General features: G+C 34.8%; 1 protein-coding gene across 1 annotated transcript in view; it reads right to left on the reverse strand.

The window, feature by feature from the left end:
• Positions 1-4,264: 4,264 nt before the first annotated feature.
• Positions 4,265-17,590, reverse strand: part of LOC100548026 (myelin transcription factor 1-like protein) — a 138,474-nt gene continuing 125,148 nt past the window's right edge. Inside the window, 1 exon segment of the mRNA XM_031552259.1 lies at positions 4,265-4,389. Coding sequence (XP_031408119.1) covers positions 4,265-4,389 — 125 coding nt within the window.

A 17,590-nucleotide genomic window follows, 5' to 3' on the forward strand; every position in this document is an offset into this window, starting at 1 on the left:
CAATGAATTCTTCCTATTAACTTCAATTGGCTTTCAAATTAGTCTTCTTTGTCATCCTCAGCTTCAGAAGAAATAATGCAGTTGCATATAGCAGCTAAGCAATACTTCATTCATCTGAAGTAAAAAAGGGTAAAATGAGCACATGTGTGAAAAATTTTTTTGACCACAAGAATTTGCAACCAATTCATCAAGACAAAAGAATCATTTATGATCATAATTTAAAAAAAATGAAATAAAACTATGTGACTACCCTCCTTTATAAAATGCTTGAGTAGTTATGAAGGAAGAATTCAGCCTTAAAAAAAGCCATACTGATCTAGCTAATTTATATTTTTCCTCTTCTAATAATCTAATTACTCCAAGACTTCCTAATTGTTTGCTACAAAAATTATCAACTCTATCATCTTCAGATGTCTTTTATAAAATATTATTACTGATGTTATATTTCCAATTGATATGCAGAGATTTAAACCTAACTTGTAGGGCAGTGAGAAAAAAAACTGTGCCCTTTGATACTGTGTTTAATTTGATCTTATATCCTACTTATTTCCAGGATTATTTATGGATTAGGTATTCTGGAAGGCCTAGCAACAGGAAGGCTTAGAAAACTGGAAACATTTTTTTCCTGCTTCTTACTGGTGATATAGCCCTGTCCTGATGTTTTCAGCTTTAACATAACCATTCTCTTTAGCCTGCTAGGATCAGCAGAAGCCTGTGATCAACCAGAGTTGGCTGGCCCATGCAATACAAACAACATGCCTGCTCACAGGAGCACAGATGCTGCCTAGAACCTAGTCTAAGAACCTAGTGCCTCATTTTTGAAACCACTGGAGAGAGAGAAAAAGAAAAATGTACAATTCTATGTGATGATTTCTACTACCTAAATTTACAGTGATAATTTATAAACTGCGAATTTAGCAACATGTGACATTTTGATTGATTAATTTTGCTCTTTTATAAGGTTGTATTAGGAAGACTTATACGGCCAAGAGCAGATATGAACTTGTCATCATGACAGCCTATCTGTAAAACTCTGCCTGAACTAACATAAGGTATTATTTTGTTTTCTGTATCCCTGCTATTCTACCAATATCCTTACATAAGAATAGTATGATAAAGAAGCATAAAAAGTTGATTAGGGAAGCTAAGATTTATGACTTTTCAATTATTAGTGGAGTAACTAAGATACTGGAAAGACACCTAATTGTTCTTCAAAAGCAGACAAAATCTCTGATCACTAGGTCTTGCAGAATTTTGCTCTATACTTAGCTAAGTGTCTTGCAGGAAGTTTATAGCACAGACAAAGCCTGAACTCATCTTTCCCAACTCTGAGCTAATTCTCTAATTAATGGACCAGACATTTCTCATTCCCTGAGGCACTGTAGAACAAGCAGGAAGAATATAAAGCTGCCTAAGAAGAACACTGCATACCAGGAATTCTTACGCTGCCTAATTAGGATTGCTTTACTACCACTTTTCACCATGGTGGTAGGAAATAATGAATAAAGCAACAGGGATAAAGTGGCTTAAGATCCCTAATCTATGATTTTTTTTTTTTTATGGGTCTGCATCCTCTAAGGGACTAGACTATACTCTAAAGAGGTCAAATAAATACTTCAAGATGTCAAATAAATTAATAAATACTTAAGATGTTACGCCTCTCTTGGATCCATAATACAGTACAAGATGGAACTTAACATGAGACTCAGAATGCTGTTTCTATATATCAACAGCTCACAGTAGTGAGCAATCCTCAAAAGGAACATTCAAATAGAGAAATGAGCTCACACGAGGTTTTCAGGGTTAGTTCCTAAGTTTTAAACTCATTTATGGTAAGTTAACACACAGATGTACGTAACACTTAAATATAATAATTAATAAAACATGAGTATCTGATATTCTTCTGCACATATAAAATAAAATTTTACATATATTTCATGTGGATAAAAAGAAAACAGGAAAAATCACATCACAGCAGGGTTTACCCTGTGAGGTTATGCCCTTGCAGAAACCTAGCAGTCAGTAAGACTATGTGAAGTCCTATTTATAAAATTCCAAACGAAAGGTTTTGGGAAAAAAGTCAAATATTTCAATTGAGAATCTTTGGGGCTTGGGTAACTGTTTATGCATTATCTGTTATTTGTGTCAGGGTAGGACTGATTTCTGTTATTTTATTACTTTCTTTTTTTCCCCCAACACAAGTAGTTCTTTAATTGTCTTGTTCTGTGGAAGAGTCTGCCACAGAGATGTCCTCTCACTAATCCATTTTATTTCCTCAAGCTTCAAAAATATTTTATTTAGCAGCAATACAATAGAAATTACCATGCAAACTACACAGGATCACAAAGCACAGCACAAGAAGTTCTATGACCTCAACTCGCCCAAACAAAAAAGGCTTAACTATGACTTGCACATTTTCATCCCACCTTCACAGATTATTCTGCTGCTTTCTTCTTACATTCACATTTAAGACTGCTATTGCTTTCCACTAATATGTTGTGTCACATCAAATCCTCACAGTAGAATGTGTGTGGGGGGGAGGGGGAGTTAAATCAGTTTTCTGCTATACTTAAGATTTTCTCTACACTAACTTAATTACTATGTAATTGAGTAACTCATTCCACTTTATCTTATTTTAGACAGAAATACCGTACTTCTCCACACCTTTCCTTAACCAGTATGTTTCTAAACTTCTTTCACTCCTTCTTAACTCTAAAGAACAGAAAATACCAAAATTTCTTCAAATTATTATTTCTTTTCTTTAACACAGGGTGTAAAGTTGAACACAATACTTACAGAATTTTGTCTGAAGGCTAGACAGTGCAATGCACAGTGAGGAAAACTACTTTGTTGATGTTTTAAGACATCACTTTTACTAAAAGAAATGTCTTATAAACATAAATTTTGACATTAATATCTATCAGAATAAAAGTCAGGAAAAATAGAAGCTAGACACGTTCCTACTTTCATTTCCTTAAAGCTCTGGGACATCATTTAAGTTTACATTGAAATTTCATTTGCCTTAGTTTCCACTGGAATGAAGATCACAAAATTCATGTCTAGATAAAGCCCTCTATGACTACAGGGAAAAATCTAAGGCCTCTACAACTGATATAACTAATCAGAAGAGGACTGCCATTTTTCCAATTAATATCACATTCAGACATTCCAATTTGTTGCGTTTTAGAACATACTGTAGAATTCCTGAGTCTAGCTACATTTAAAACTGCCATCCACTGTCATAAAAAAAAATCATCACAGACCAACATACTGTATATGTGTTTTTATCTTATAAATTATTCAGCTTTCCACTGAACTTTGAGTTGATGTTCCTTTGAGGAGCGAGACCTATGACTATTTGTGGAGCTTATTACTCAAACAAATTAGGTATTTTGGTGTTCTCTTGGGAAAATTATGCAGAAAAATAACTACCACAGTTGTGTCCTACAACATTAGTTCACAAAACTCTGTAAAAAATGGCTCTCCAACAGCTGCACAGCATGGAATCTGATACTACTAGTCTTTCGGATTTCTTAACAATGAAGGAACTTTTCAAATATTAATTCAGTAAAAGAAAAAGGATGCAAAAAAAATTCACACCAAGGGAAATATAATCTATTTTCTTCACATTCCATATAAATGGAACACAAGTATATCCAGCACTTAGAAAAAGTTTGCAGGAAACTCTTAAGAAATATATATTTATCAAAATGGGTTCTAACATTACCAACCTCTGAATTCAGTTCATCCGTTTTTTGTACACTTATAAATTTGGTGCACATACTTATTCCTTTTTCATGTCAACATATGATAATTGCCTGTAGGTAGGATGTCAGAGAAGGAAGCCTTACTTCATGGATACATATATTTATACCAAAGAAGTAAATTGCATAGCAGAATCTGCTGTTACAGTTTAATGAAATAAAGCCTCCTATTTATTTAGGGTTAACTAATACTATTTTTCTGATTTCACAGTGAAGAATCCCAGCACATTCAGGTCTATAAGGATTCAGGCACTCATTCCTGCTCTATGCAACTCTGGAAGAAAGAATAATCATCTAATTTAACTGTAAGTGACTCTTTTAGCATGAATTGTGTGTTTAAAGATGTTTAAAGTGTGTTTAAACAGAACTCTCTGAGCTGCATTCCAGAAGTTACTCAGCACCAGACAGATAAGATCATAATGGTTATCAGGAGTAGCAAATGGGAAAAGTACTACAGGAAATGAACTCTCGTCAATAATCTAGAGAGTGCTACATTTAGGTCAGTTGTACCTGAAATTGTTTGGTGGGGTAATTGCTCTTTGGTCCAGACTCTGCTCTCTGAGCCTGTCAGAGTGCTTCCAGGTCCACTGAGTTCGATTCACCAATTTTCTTCCAGACTCATTTTCTAAAAGAAAAAAACAAATATCTTTAATATATGATAGCAAGCTTATGAGGAACAGAACAAACCACTCACGTTATTCTAACTTTTAAAAATAGGTTTTTAATAAATGCATTTAAAAATAGTTGTGTTTTTTTTTTTTTTAAATTCTAATATACAACTTATCTCCTCAGTTCTTTGGAACAGAAATTCATTCAATTACTTACTTTTTATTTGGTCCTGCAGAGACTTTTCAGATCAGTTAGGTATTTAAGGTGATTTGGCAATCTTTTGTTTTTGCCAATCACTCAGTAATCAGTAAAAGGTTAGAACGTCATTCTTAAATTCTACAACGTATCCAAGTACAGCTTTACTCACGTTTTAAATCAGTTTGAGTCCTTGTCTGATAGTACAGCTTATTGCTTCATAATTTAAGATGTTTTATGCATGTATTCATAGGACTGTTTTTCAGTTTTAGAAATGCAATCTAATGAGCCATATACTGACCCTTTACTGCAGATAGCTGGATTCATACAGGTATTGGAAAACAGCACCTAGCCTTTCTGCCTTCTGATTTCTTAGAAGTAATATAATATTCTGCTTTGATAGCACAAAATATCCAACAGTACTATTCCTTCTTCACATTAAAGTGTCAGTATTAACAGAAAGAATTTTAAAGTGATGAAGAGTCTCCTCTATAAGCTATCCAGCATGTGTTTACCTTCTACACAGACAGATAAAGCATCATACTTCTAGTCATTACTCAGAGCTTGTGATTAGCGCCTACCATAATTAAAGAAACCATTGTGATATAACTACACTGCTGAAGAACATGAATGTACTTTTTACTTAAAAAATACTAAGGGACTAAATACTCTGCTGAAGGCTGCAGTAGGTACATCAGTTATTTTAGCCATTGTTTCTTGTGTAGAACTTCAAATTCAAAGATCCTCATTAAACTAAGTACATGGCAATAACAGACGAAGTGTTAATGGTGCAGCAGTGGAGTGTGTCAGGAAAATGAACAGACCCTGAGGGGCTCACCATGCTTTTTATGCTCAGCTAAATTCAGCAGCATTACCATAAATCCACTAAAAGATACTGTACTCAATGTCTTACATTTTACTTTTCAGGCAAGGAAATATTCTACAGAATTTAAAAAAAAAGTAAACAGAAATATGATCATAAACTATTATTAAACAAACTATTTTAATGTAAAATTAATGTAAATACACTAAGAAGTATACATTATTTTTTCACATTTTAGAGATTAAAAAAACAGGCCTTTTCATCTTCTAAACAATGTCAAAATCTATGTCAAAATTTCAGTAATTTTATGTAGAAATGGGACTTTTTCACAAATGAATCTGAGTTTGCTTAATAAAATTATTTTCTAAATTAAAATAAGGACTCAATATAGAATTATGCATAAAATCATTGCACAAGAATCGCAAATTCTTGAGTTCCAGCTTATTTTCTTTTATTCCTTTTCCAAGATGATATTCTGAGGGAGATATTTAACCTAAAAAAAAAAAAAAAATTTTCTTCTGTGTAACCATTAAATCCAATAATTTACTGCTTAAAAAATACTCCAGTGTTTTATATACATTTATACACGCATCTTCATGGTGGCCTTAATGTAGCTTTTCTCTTTGATTTCAAAACTTCTCCAAGGGTAGGACAGACAGATTTATTTAACAATAAATGGAGATAAGGACTATAATACACTGTGCTGCTTCAATTACAAACTCAACTGAAAACAATAAATAATTATTTACAGAATAATAGCCCCACCCCACTCCTAAACCCCCACCTCCCGTCTGTCACCACCTCCCCCCAAAGCAAAAACAAACAAACAAACAAAAAAAAACCTAGTCAAATAATAGATAAAGGTCTACTCTTCTATCTTTGCTTAAGCAGTGTATTGTCATTTAGCCGTGCTTCAGCACCACGGCTAGCGGCCACGAGCAGGGCGACGGGAAAGCACCGCGCTCCTCCTTGCCACTTGCAACTCCAGCGGGATGCGCACAGCAGAGCTTTGATTTTCGCAACAAAATTTGCCATACAAGAAGGTGTTCATTCTTTCCATAAGCAAAAACATTCGTTCTTCAAAAAAATAAAAAAAAATAAAAAAAAATATATATATATATTTCAAGACATAGCAAAAACAAGTGAATGTAATCTTTATATCCTAATTTGTTGCTTAATTAAAAGTATGGTTTAAAAAAAATAAATCCTATAAAGACACATCAATTCTTATTAAATCTGAAGGTACAGAAGAAAAACTGAAACAGTAAAACAAATCTCAAGAAAACATCCATCTCTATCTCACTCTCATGTACACATCTTTTCCCTTTAGTGGGCTGTATACTTTCTTTCAGTCTAACTGAATATTTTAACAGCGCAGCCACATTAAGTTGTTTCTTGTGGTGATGTAATTTGATTTACAAGTTTTACTGGGAGAGATGAAATAATTACAACTCTTTCCAATAGTTAGATAATTAAAAAACTGACTTAAAGAATTAATTTTAAAATTTATGAGACATTTGTGATGGACAGACGTTAGCAGATAACAGCTTACATAAATTTCCAAATACTATAGTCATGCCTCTGATTATTCAGAATAATGAATGAATAAAAATACAGTGGGCCTAATCCTGCTCCTGCTGACATTAGACAGACATCTGTCATGCTTTTCAATGGAAATAATATAATAAACTCAACCTCTAAAAAATAAAGTCAAAGTTCACGATATATAAAGACAACAGGTTAAAAATAAACTGAAGAACATTAAACTTTTTTTTTTTCCTATCAGAATATGAAATATGAAAACAGAAGACTTCATATACGGCAACAAAATGTTTTCCCTACCATTTAGGATATTAACATTTTTTTCCCAAAACACTCTTAAATCTGTAAATAAGTGTAAACATTTGTGAGCCTTTACATTAACTTTTATGTATATCTATCAAAAGACGATCTCATTGCCAATATTGCCTTAAGATAAATGTGCACCAGACTTACAAAACACTATTCTATATAAATTAAAAAAAAAGTTTAAGAGTTTTCTGAGATACAAAAGTAAGAGAGTGAATGCTTCTCATCAAAGGAAATATCCAGCATTGTCACTTAGTGCTCTTGGAAAATTTATAATATCTGCACTGAAAGCAGACAGTCCGTGAGCATCCTGGCTAATACTGTATGCCATGTTTTCTGATGTCAACTGTAGCTTAGATAGGATTAATATTTTAAAGAATCAGCTGCTGCTAAACAAGAATTTAAAACTAATGAGGAAAATGCACAACCAGCACTGAGAAATTTATGAGAATTTATATCTCAACTGTTCTCTCTTTGACTGTAAAGAACAATGGAGAAAATGGGAAACACCACAAACAGCTGAATGAAAAACCTCTGAGCTTTCTTGATTGCAAGAAGCAATGGAGATGGTGAACATGGAAAGAAAATCTCCACAGCATTATTTGTAGCTCTCCCAAAATTAGCAACCTGTCCCATGTCAGGACAGTCAGGAATCTGAAAATTTCCTTAAGTAGGTAGATGGCACTCCAACAGGACTTGATGACTCCAAATGTGGTCCCCTATTTCAAATCTTTAAACTACTACAGAACAATTTATGTTAGGAGAAAGGCTATTACATTCAGAGCTGTTGATCTGGAAGCACTTCAAAAGACAACAAATAACTTTTTTTGTGTTCAGATTCACCTCTTCAATACAATGTTGCTTAGACAGCCTGAGCAGAAGAAAATCAGGCAGGTAATCAAAATAGATTGCTAACTAAACCAAGCATTGGGCAAATAAATGATTCTAATTTCTGGATCTTTCCTGCTGCTTTCTGAAGCAAATTAGAGGTAGCGAAAGAATCTTAAGAAATATTGATAGCCATACAAATGGAAGCATGAAACAGCACCAACTTCCAGATTATAGAATTATACACCACATACCGTAGTTTATAAACTGTAGACAGCAAGGGTTATAGTAAATACAGCTTTACCCTCCTACACTGAGAGCTATTGGTGAAGAATCCTATCATGAGTCAATGTGACAGCACATGGATTATAATCCCAGATTTGGGGCAGAACTTTTTACACATTACATGTCATGCATAAATTCAGAGCTAGCTAATGAATTCATGCGAAAAGTCTGAGTACCCAGTAAACTTTCCTGTGGATCAATGCCCAATCTTACCTTCCGTTGTCAAAAATAAATTTTTCTTCTTTCTTAGATTTCAGAATTCTTTATGGGGAGACTTTCTTTCAGTCTGATATTCTGTCACCCCAAAAAGTGTCACTCTGAACTTGCCAGTTATAACATGGTTAGACCAAAATAAATTCATAATTCCAATTAATTCCTCTTTAAAATATTCACTTATATGAAGATATGGTGCGTTAAGATTCTCAGAGCTAACAAGTAGACTACTTGTAACTAAATTTAATGCAAAAAAAAGTCTTTGTTAGTGAAATATCCATTTCAAAAATTTTAATATTAAACAGAAAGCATTATATTTGTTTTGTGGTAAATCATATTGCAAGTAAGGGTATCAGTAGCACATACATTAACAGCCTTTTAATCATATTGATAACACATTATATGATGTAATACATTATATAAGCTCATAATGCCAAAACTCTGCTCTGGACCTGAAAACTACCACCATATTTACTCAGTTACAATTTGCATTATAGAAAATGCTGCTGTGAATGAAACTCACTGTTGATTTGTATGTAGAAACTTGTGCTGACTAGACTGTATAGTATTAACAAACATTTGTCTGGAATATAAAGATCTCTTAAGTGTCAGAAGAAAAAAATAAAATAATGCACAAATAATGCTAACAAACTGGTCTATATTTGCAAATACTTTTAGAATAAGCTAGATTCTTAAATAAAAATTAACATTCACTATAAGTTATTCATTGTCCCTCAGTTATTATGTCACTTCAACAACAGCCAAAACCAAAAGCAGTATGTGAACATTCACCTACATAGTACAACTAAACATAAGTGTAAAAAAAATGAGTAACTCTTCTCAAGACCTACATTTGCCTACAAGTGGAAAATACTCAAGAAGAATGAATATAACTCTACTGATTGGATTTCTTTGCAAATAATCTCTGAACATACTAGAGCACTAAATTAATTCCAAAATCCATTTTTATAGTAAAAATGAATCCACACCTGTTAATCTTTTACATTAAGGCACTTTATGGCTTCAGAGTATTTCTCAGATGACATCATGAATAAGTGACATCATCTACATGGCATATGACACCATCCTACATGACATCCTTGTTTCCAAACTGGACATAAATAGATTTGATAGATGGACCACTCAATGGAGCATTGGGCCAAAGGAATTGGCTAAATGCTCACACTCAAAACATTAGACTACATCTCAATGTCTAAATGGAAGCAAGTGACAAGTGGTGTCCTTCCTGTCTGTACTGAGACCGATACTATTTAACGTCTTTGTCAGTAATGTGGAGAGTGGCATAGAATGCACTCTCATCAAGTTTTAGACTGGACATATGGAAAAAGTTTTTACAACAAGGGTAGTGAAGCACTGATGTGATAGATGCTTCATCCCTGGAGACATTCAAGGTCAGGCTAGACTAGGATCTGAGAAATATGATTTAGCTGTAAATGTCCCTGTTCCCTGCCAGGCAGTTAGACTAGATCACCTTTAAGTGTCACTTTCAATTCAAACAATTTTATAATCTATGTTAACTTTGCACATAACACCAAGCAGAATGGTGTGGTCAACACACTGAAGGTAATGGACAACATCTAGAGGGATCATAACAGTGCAAGAGGTGTGCCCACACAAACACCATACGTTCCTACACCTTTCTTGGAGCAATTGCAAACAGGAACACAGACTGGACAGTGAGAAGGACATGGGGGTACCTGTAAATGAAAAGTTTAACATGCACTCACAATGTGTGCCTGCAGCTCAGAAAGCTAATCATATCCTGGGCTACATTAAAGGAAGCATAGCTAGCAGGTAGGTGATTCTCTCTATCTAGCCCACTCTTGTGAGTCCACCTGGTGGACTGCACTGAGTTCTAGGACCCCCAGGATAAGAAAGACATGGGCTGTTAGAATAGCTCCAGAGGGGGACCATAAAGATGATCAGAGGGGCTGGAGAACCCTTCCCATGAAGAAAGACTGAAGAAGTTGGGGTTGTTTAGCTTGGTGAAAGATCTAAGGAGTCCTTAGAGCAGCCTTCCAGTACCTAAAGGGAGCCTACTGGAAAGATGAGAAGCAGGAAGAGTAGTGATAGGATAATGGCTCGATGTCAAAAACAAACAAACAAACAAAAAAGGTAGATTTAATTAGATAAAAGGAAGAACTTCTTTACAGTGAGGGTTGAGATGCACTGGAATGGTTTTCTAAGAGGAGTTATGGATGCCCCATCTCTACCAGTTTTCAAGGCCACAGTGGGTGGGGCATTAGGCAAACTGGAAGGTGTCTCTACCCATGACTGGACACATCGAAGCAGATGGTCTTTAAGATGCTTTCCAGCCCAAACCATTCTATGATTCTATGACATTAGCTTTATCAAAAACACACTCTCTTTTCTTCTCCAGTTCTATAAAAAATATATCATTAATAAAATTACATATGTGTAGGATCCATTATCCAGTATGTACATTACTGAATCATCTTCATGCCTATAACTGTGCCAAAAAGAAACTAAGAATTCTTGACCAGAAAACAAAACATGCTAAAATAAATAATTTCTGGATTAAAAGATAATGCAAAGTAAAACAAGCTGATAGCCTTATTTAGATTCAAACAGAATTTAAATAAGGCCACAACAAAAAGAGATGCTACCTTACAAGATGTAACCAAATTTACAGGAATACTCCCATTTATAAGTGAAAGGAGGAAACTTTACCCTCTCATCATCTCCCTTGAATGATAAGAGAGCTACACATATACCTTCACTGTAGTGTCCAACAACTTTGGCTTTCTCAGAGAAAACAATTGTTGATGATTGACTGCACTGGCCAAAATAATAATAATAATAAAGGAGGAGATAAAGTAACATGCTGTGTGGAGACAGAGAATGTAATGGCCTTTACAATCAGCACAGAAGAAGCAGAATACTCTTCCCTTTACTGTAAAATTGTTCATGACTGGGGAGGATGGGAAAGTGAAGAAGAGAAAGATAATGATTTCAAAATAGTAAATGGTCTCATGCAGTAGTCTGAGCAGTGGGTGATATACAGTCAGCTCTCTGTGCCACAGGACAAAAAGGCATCTCATCATTAGTCTGAAAATACAGCACAAGATGTGTATCCTCTTTTCTCTGGTTGTGAAGGGTAGAAGAGTATAGAAAATAAAAGCAAAATTAAACATTTCTGAGAAGATGTGGAAGAACGCAAAATGTTCATATTATCTAGCAAAAGACACAAAGCAATGTAAGAAAACAAGTAAGAGGAAGTGACAAAGAAAGAAACAAGATGTTTGAATGTTGGGTCACTGGTGCAAGTGGGAGAAGTTTAAGGACAAGAACAGGTATGACAGAAAACTTTGCACAAATGGCTATAAAGGAAATTTAAAACAGATCTTATTAACAATCTTGTTGAAAAGGTCACAGGAATATTTTTCATAATTTTCAATATTTTAACTTTAAAAATATTAAGGTAATTCACAACATTACAGCTTCTTTTACATGCTAATACTATCCAAAAAATGGTCTTTATAATGTAATATTTGATTGCCGGTCCCAATATGCCCAATATGCCTGGTCCATCACCATAATTAAGTGATGGTATCAGGCTGTTTCTTCTCTTCCACTCAACAAGTTTTAAAAGCAGCTGTTTACTGCAGCATTTTATGTTGCTTCCATTCCTTTCGTCACAGTTTACTGTACTGTCATGGATTTGCAAAGAAATTAAAATTTTTCATGATTTTCTCAGAATGTTTAGCTTTGATCAAAGTCTCATTCTCACACAGGAAAATCTTTTCAATGTCAAATATCCCAACTAAAGATACAGAGGATGACATCCTGCCCATTACCTACTATATGTCCTAGACTGGTATGGTTGGTTTGTCACTGATATTGAAAAATAATGGCAGGTTCTCCTCTTGAGACTGTTGCCGCTCAGATCGTAACGGAAAAAAGATGTTCTGTTGCTGGGAAAGCAAAGAGAGCCACAAGGCTGCCAGAAGGTATATGGGTCTCTAACACTTTGTCAGAAAGAATACTAGCAAGCACAAAGGTATATCCACTTGCATCTCAACCCTACAGTAATAACTGTAAGAGATATGATTAAGAACTGCAGACTGTCCCAAATTGTTGTACTTAAAAGCCTGAATATGATTGTTTTCATGGCTTCAAAAGACAACAACTGACCCAAATTATCAGACTCTCTGAGACCCAAATTCTCCAAGGTTTTTGAGGATATGAAACTGAACGCATTGAGTTCCTAAGAAACATTTAAAATTAATAACAGAATTTAGTGCCAATATTGAGAATAAATTAGGAGTTCTACTGTGTGTGACTAAAACCATGATGTATTAACAATTTCCATCTTCTTAATGTTGAACTGAATAGAAAAAAAAATCCTACTGTATTTAAATATCAGCAGCATAACAACATAAATTTAGGTAAGACACTTCAAAACTCTCACCTTGTGCTACCCAATTATCTGAGGAGTGTAGTATAAATTAAAACAACTGTCAGCATTTTAGATCGATTCTCCTCTTATTGTCATTTATTAATATTGATATAGAGATCTATTACTGAAATGAGGATAAGTCAAGCCCTTAAACAATAGGTGGTTTAACATTACCAGCTTAGACATCCTTTTTTTTCTGTATATTTTTAATAATCTACACCACTTAGAATCAAATATTTATTACAAATCTCAAAGGACTTCTCACCTAATTTTTCCTAGAGGTTAATCAATAAGTCTAATTAAAAAGATTTTTAAAGGGGAAAAAAGCCAACAAAAAAACCAATAACCTAACATTCAATCTATCCAATACCTCAGGACTTTTGGTAATACTGAATGCAAGGAGGAAAGGCTTTCTACTTGCCATGATTAAGAGCCTTCAAGAATTATTAGAAGTTAGATGCAGATATTTCTGCTCGCCAGACAGACAGCATTATAAAAATGTCTGAGTCACAGTAGCTATGAATTTTTGCATGCAAATTAGGTGACAACCTAAACAGCTGTGATTAAAAAAGGCCACCAGAATCCCATGTTTCTGGTGATTCAGATGCAGGCAACAAACAGAGCAACGACCAACAGGTAATGATCCCAGTGTTACTATGTTAAAGAGGGAAAAGAAACACAAGAGACTGCTCAGAAGCAATACATGGTGAACATGAGACAGGCACAAAGACTCATCAGACAGAGAGAACTACAAAGGCAGAGAAAAGGAAAGACAATGCTTACCATGACATGCTATCTATGATGCAAAATTTCAGTATGCAATTCTTATGTGCAACATGCAATGCACCATTCACTGAAATATGTAAATATCAGTACAAAAATCATTACAGTTTTGTTGCTAATGATGATCCAATTTGCAATTGCTGATCTATAGTTCTATTACAGAAGCCCTTGTTCTATTTTAAATGAATGCTCATCTTCATTCAAAATGAACATAATATGCTGTAGGGCAAAATTTTCCGAAAATAAGAGGATTTTTTAAAAAGCTTTCATTTTCATTAGTAAGTATCAGCCAACAATTTTTAAATAGTTGAAAGGTTAGGGAAACATAAAAATATGAATGGAAATAAGAAAACAATTTTCCATCTCATTTACTAAGACACCTATTCAAAAAAAAAAAAAAGCAAAAGCAGAAGAAAAAACTGTGTTGATGAACTTCAATAACTGTATTTATCACAAATTAATTACAAAATCTAGTTAGGAACAGGCTGCTAACATAAGGTAAGACAGGTTGCAGACAGTAGTCCTTTATGTAAAAGCAAATGCCAAAGAAAAGCTCTGATATTTGGTTGTGGGCTCCCACTTTTCACATAGGCATTTCCTAAATCCATGCTTGATGAGCTTCTCCAGCTATAAATTCTGTAAATTCCCTCTGGAGCAGTGCAGAGTGTGCTTCATGAAAATGTCATCTGCCAGCGCTGCAATTACTCACACTCTAGCAATCATGTGCACAATGCAGAATGGGTCGAATTCAGGTGAGAACGAGAACCAGCAATCAAGCCTCTGGAATTGAGAACAAAGCCATTTTCTTTCATTTGCCATCAACACAACCATCAAGGCCTTAATTACAAGGCAAGTGTCAAGCCTGGCTGCTGAAAGGCTTATTATTATACAGCTCAGCTTCAAATCAGTTTTGTATTGATGAACTGCAAAAATGAGGAAGCTAGCTTAGCCCCACAAGAAAAGGAACGGGGACTAACTGATTATGTGATTGGCAGGAAGAAACAAGGCCATTTAAAAACACATTTTTAGACAGTAAAAGAATTAGTGAACAGCACACCTAAAACCTTTCCACAGATATGTTTTCCACCTCAATAGCAAACCTCAGTGGTCTGATAATTTAAAGGACACCTTCTTCAGTTGAAATTATTGTAGTACACACACACACACACACACACACACACACAACAAACAAAAACAAAAACAAAAAAAAACCAACAACTCTGTGGGTTTGTTCATGAAATGTGAAGACAACAAACTCAATTACTGAAGTCCAAACCTTCCCTCACTTTAAATATCTCTTAACTTCTTCATAAGCAGTCACTCTTGAGAGAAAACAATTTCCAAAAACCTATTGTTTTTTGCTGGTAACTTTGGTTAGGTTTTTGCTAGTGGCTTTAGTTAGGTTTTTATTTAATAATCCAGGTTTCTGTGCAGAAAAGTTCTTGATGCTTACATTGTGAATGCTGCAAAACTAGTTTTTGTTATGCAGTCTACCTATTTCCTTTGAGGCTTTATTTATTTATTTATTTATTTATTTATTGAAATAATGAATTTTTATTTTTCTCTCAGTCCAGTCTTTGGCAGTGACTATAAATAATTCCTTCTTACATTGTCCATGCTTTGAACCAAAGTTAATATTTTCTCTAGCATTTTTTCTTCTTGCATTTTTTCTTGTTCTAAAGCTTCTGAAATAATTTTAATGATTCTAATTGGTAATTCCCCTCTGGACTTCTACTTCATACATTCAGTTTAGCTAGTTAGGGAATCAAGCATAGTTAGAAATCTCAAAACAAGGAAATAAGCACTGCTGTCCTTAAGGAGAACATTCCAGATTTTAATCTATTTCTTTACAGCTTCAACTTTGTTCCCATCAGGAAGAAATCTGCTAAAGTAAATTAAAATTATCTGACAGAAGAACCCGTGTAATACAATATATAACTAACATACACACTGTATGTGACCCACATCATACCATGTGCAGCCATGACCTGGTTAGTTGGGCAGAGAGATCCTTCGGTTATATATGTCTCTTTTTTTCCCACTTTTCTGCTTCCAAAAAATGGCCTGACCCAGCATGTGTCTCCCTCTAGTGACTTGGATAATTTAATAGATGGCATTTGTCTGTGTTAGAAATGCAGCAATTCTGAATTATCAGCTCATGCAACAGAAGCTTACATTTCAAATCAAGAAGTTCCAGTCTTAATCTTCGCAAATAAATTGCTTGGAAGTGTTATTATTCAGGGAGGAGTCATATGAAGTTAGAATTAAGTGCTCTGAGGTCTACCAAAGGTAAGAACTGGAGGTTTAATGTCAGAATCTGCACCTGCAATTTCACTTAGTTCTGCCTGTTTTATAATACAGACTTTTTAATAATATATGGTTATAAAATAATGGAAAACTTCCATTAACTTCAACAGACCTTTGGCTCTGAATCTACAAGAGAAACATTCTGCAAAGGTAAGTGCTATTACCTCAGTTGAAATGTGCTGCATTCCTCAGATTAATGCAGTATCAATTCACAGGAGGTTAGATGCCTTCAGTCAGGCCAAGTTTCTCAGAAATTTCTTATTCCTTAAAATTGCGTTTAAAAGTTTCCCTTCTCTAAGGTCAAATCTTCTTATTTCTAATATTTTAACATCCCTAGAGTTATTTTCAAATAATAAAAGTTTGCTCTGATTGCCCTTGTGCAATGATTAATGAACAGTGACTCCTAAGGAATACTCCTGGTTTCTATCCCCCTCTTGGCTCAGAAGTACTTCCTGCAATAATCTCCAACTTTTAAGGGACTCCCTTCAGAAGAACATTTGTCTGCTCAGGCTTTGCACCACATGCAGACAAACTAATCCAAACTCCAGAAGCACTGGCTCTGCTAGCTCTACGTCTTCTCGTTACAGCCTAAATCCCAGGTCATTACTCTGTGAGACCTGGCAAATGGAGAAAGTTCTGGCCGAGACCTATAGAAAGAACTCCAGGAAAGCACCAGGATATTATAGATAATACTGCAGTAGACACAATCATCACTGCAAATACTAAACTCAGACATATGATAACAAGACTGTTATGTTCTTGTGACACCCTGGTATCAGCGGGTCTCATCAAAATCAGAGCAAGACCAGCTTCCTCAGCCTTTCTTTTTAGGAGAGGTCCTCCAGCCCTCTGAACATCTTCATGGCCTCCTCTGGACCTGCTCCAACAGCTCCATATCCTTCTTGATCTGGGAGCACCAGGCTTGAATACAGATGCATATAATAATACTGCAGGTGGGGTGTTCTCAAGGGTGGAGCAGAGGGAGACTATCACCTCCCTTGACTGTGCTTCATTTTATGCACTTCAGGATGTGATTGGCTGTAAGAATGCACTGGAAAACAAAGTCTTAATTAAGGCATGAACTGCTGTTCAGTTAAGAAGTAGTTTAAAACAATGAATAGCTTATTCACATTGGGCATGCTTTTCTATCTCATTGTTGTCGTAGGTAATTATTGTAGCGAAGTGGCAAGAAGTGACAAGATCAGAATGAGACCTAATTTACCCACTTCAAAGAAGTCCAGATTCCCTGCATCTGAAAGATTTAGTTTGGTTTTCTTACCTGTTGTTGCCATTAGTGGGTCAAGACCAAAGAAGACATTTTCCTATAACTCATTAGAATGTATTAAGAAAAAGCTAGTAGGAAACAAGTGGAAACAGTACTTTTTCTCTTGTGTGCATGAGGTGCTAGTAAAATTTCCAATCTCTATAAGGGTTAAATAACACCAGAGAAGGATGAGAAACATCAAATCCAGAAAAACAGCAGAAGTGACCAAA

This window comes from Meleagris gallopavo, chromosome 2 (assembly GCF_000146605.3).
Source record: "Meleagris gallopavo isolate NT-WF06-2002-E0010 breed Aviagen turkey brand Nicholas breeding stock chromosome 2, Turkey_5.1, whole genome shotgun sequence".
NCBI lineage: Eukaryota > Metazoa > Chordata > Aves > Galliformes > Phasianidae > Meleagris > Meleagris gallopavo.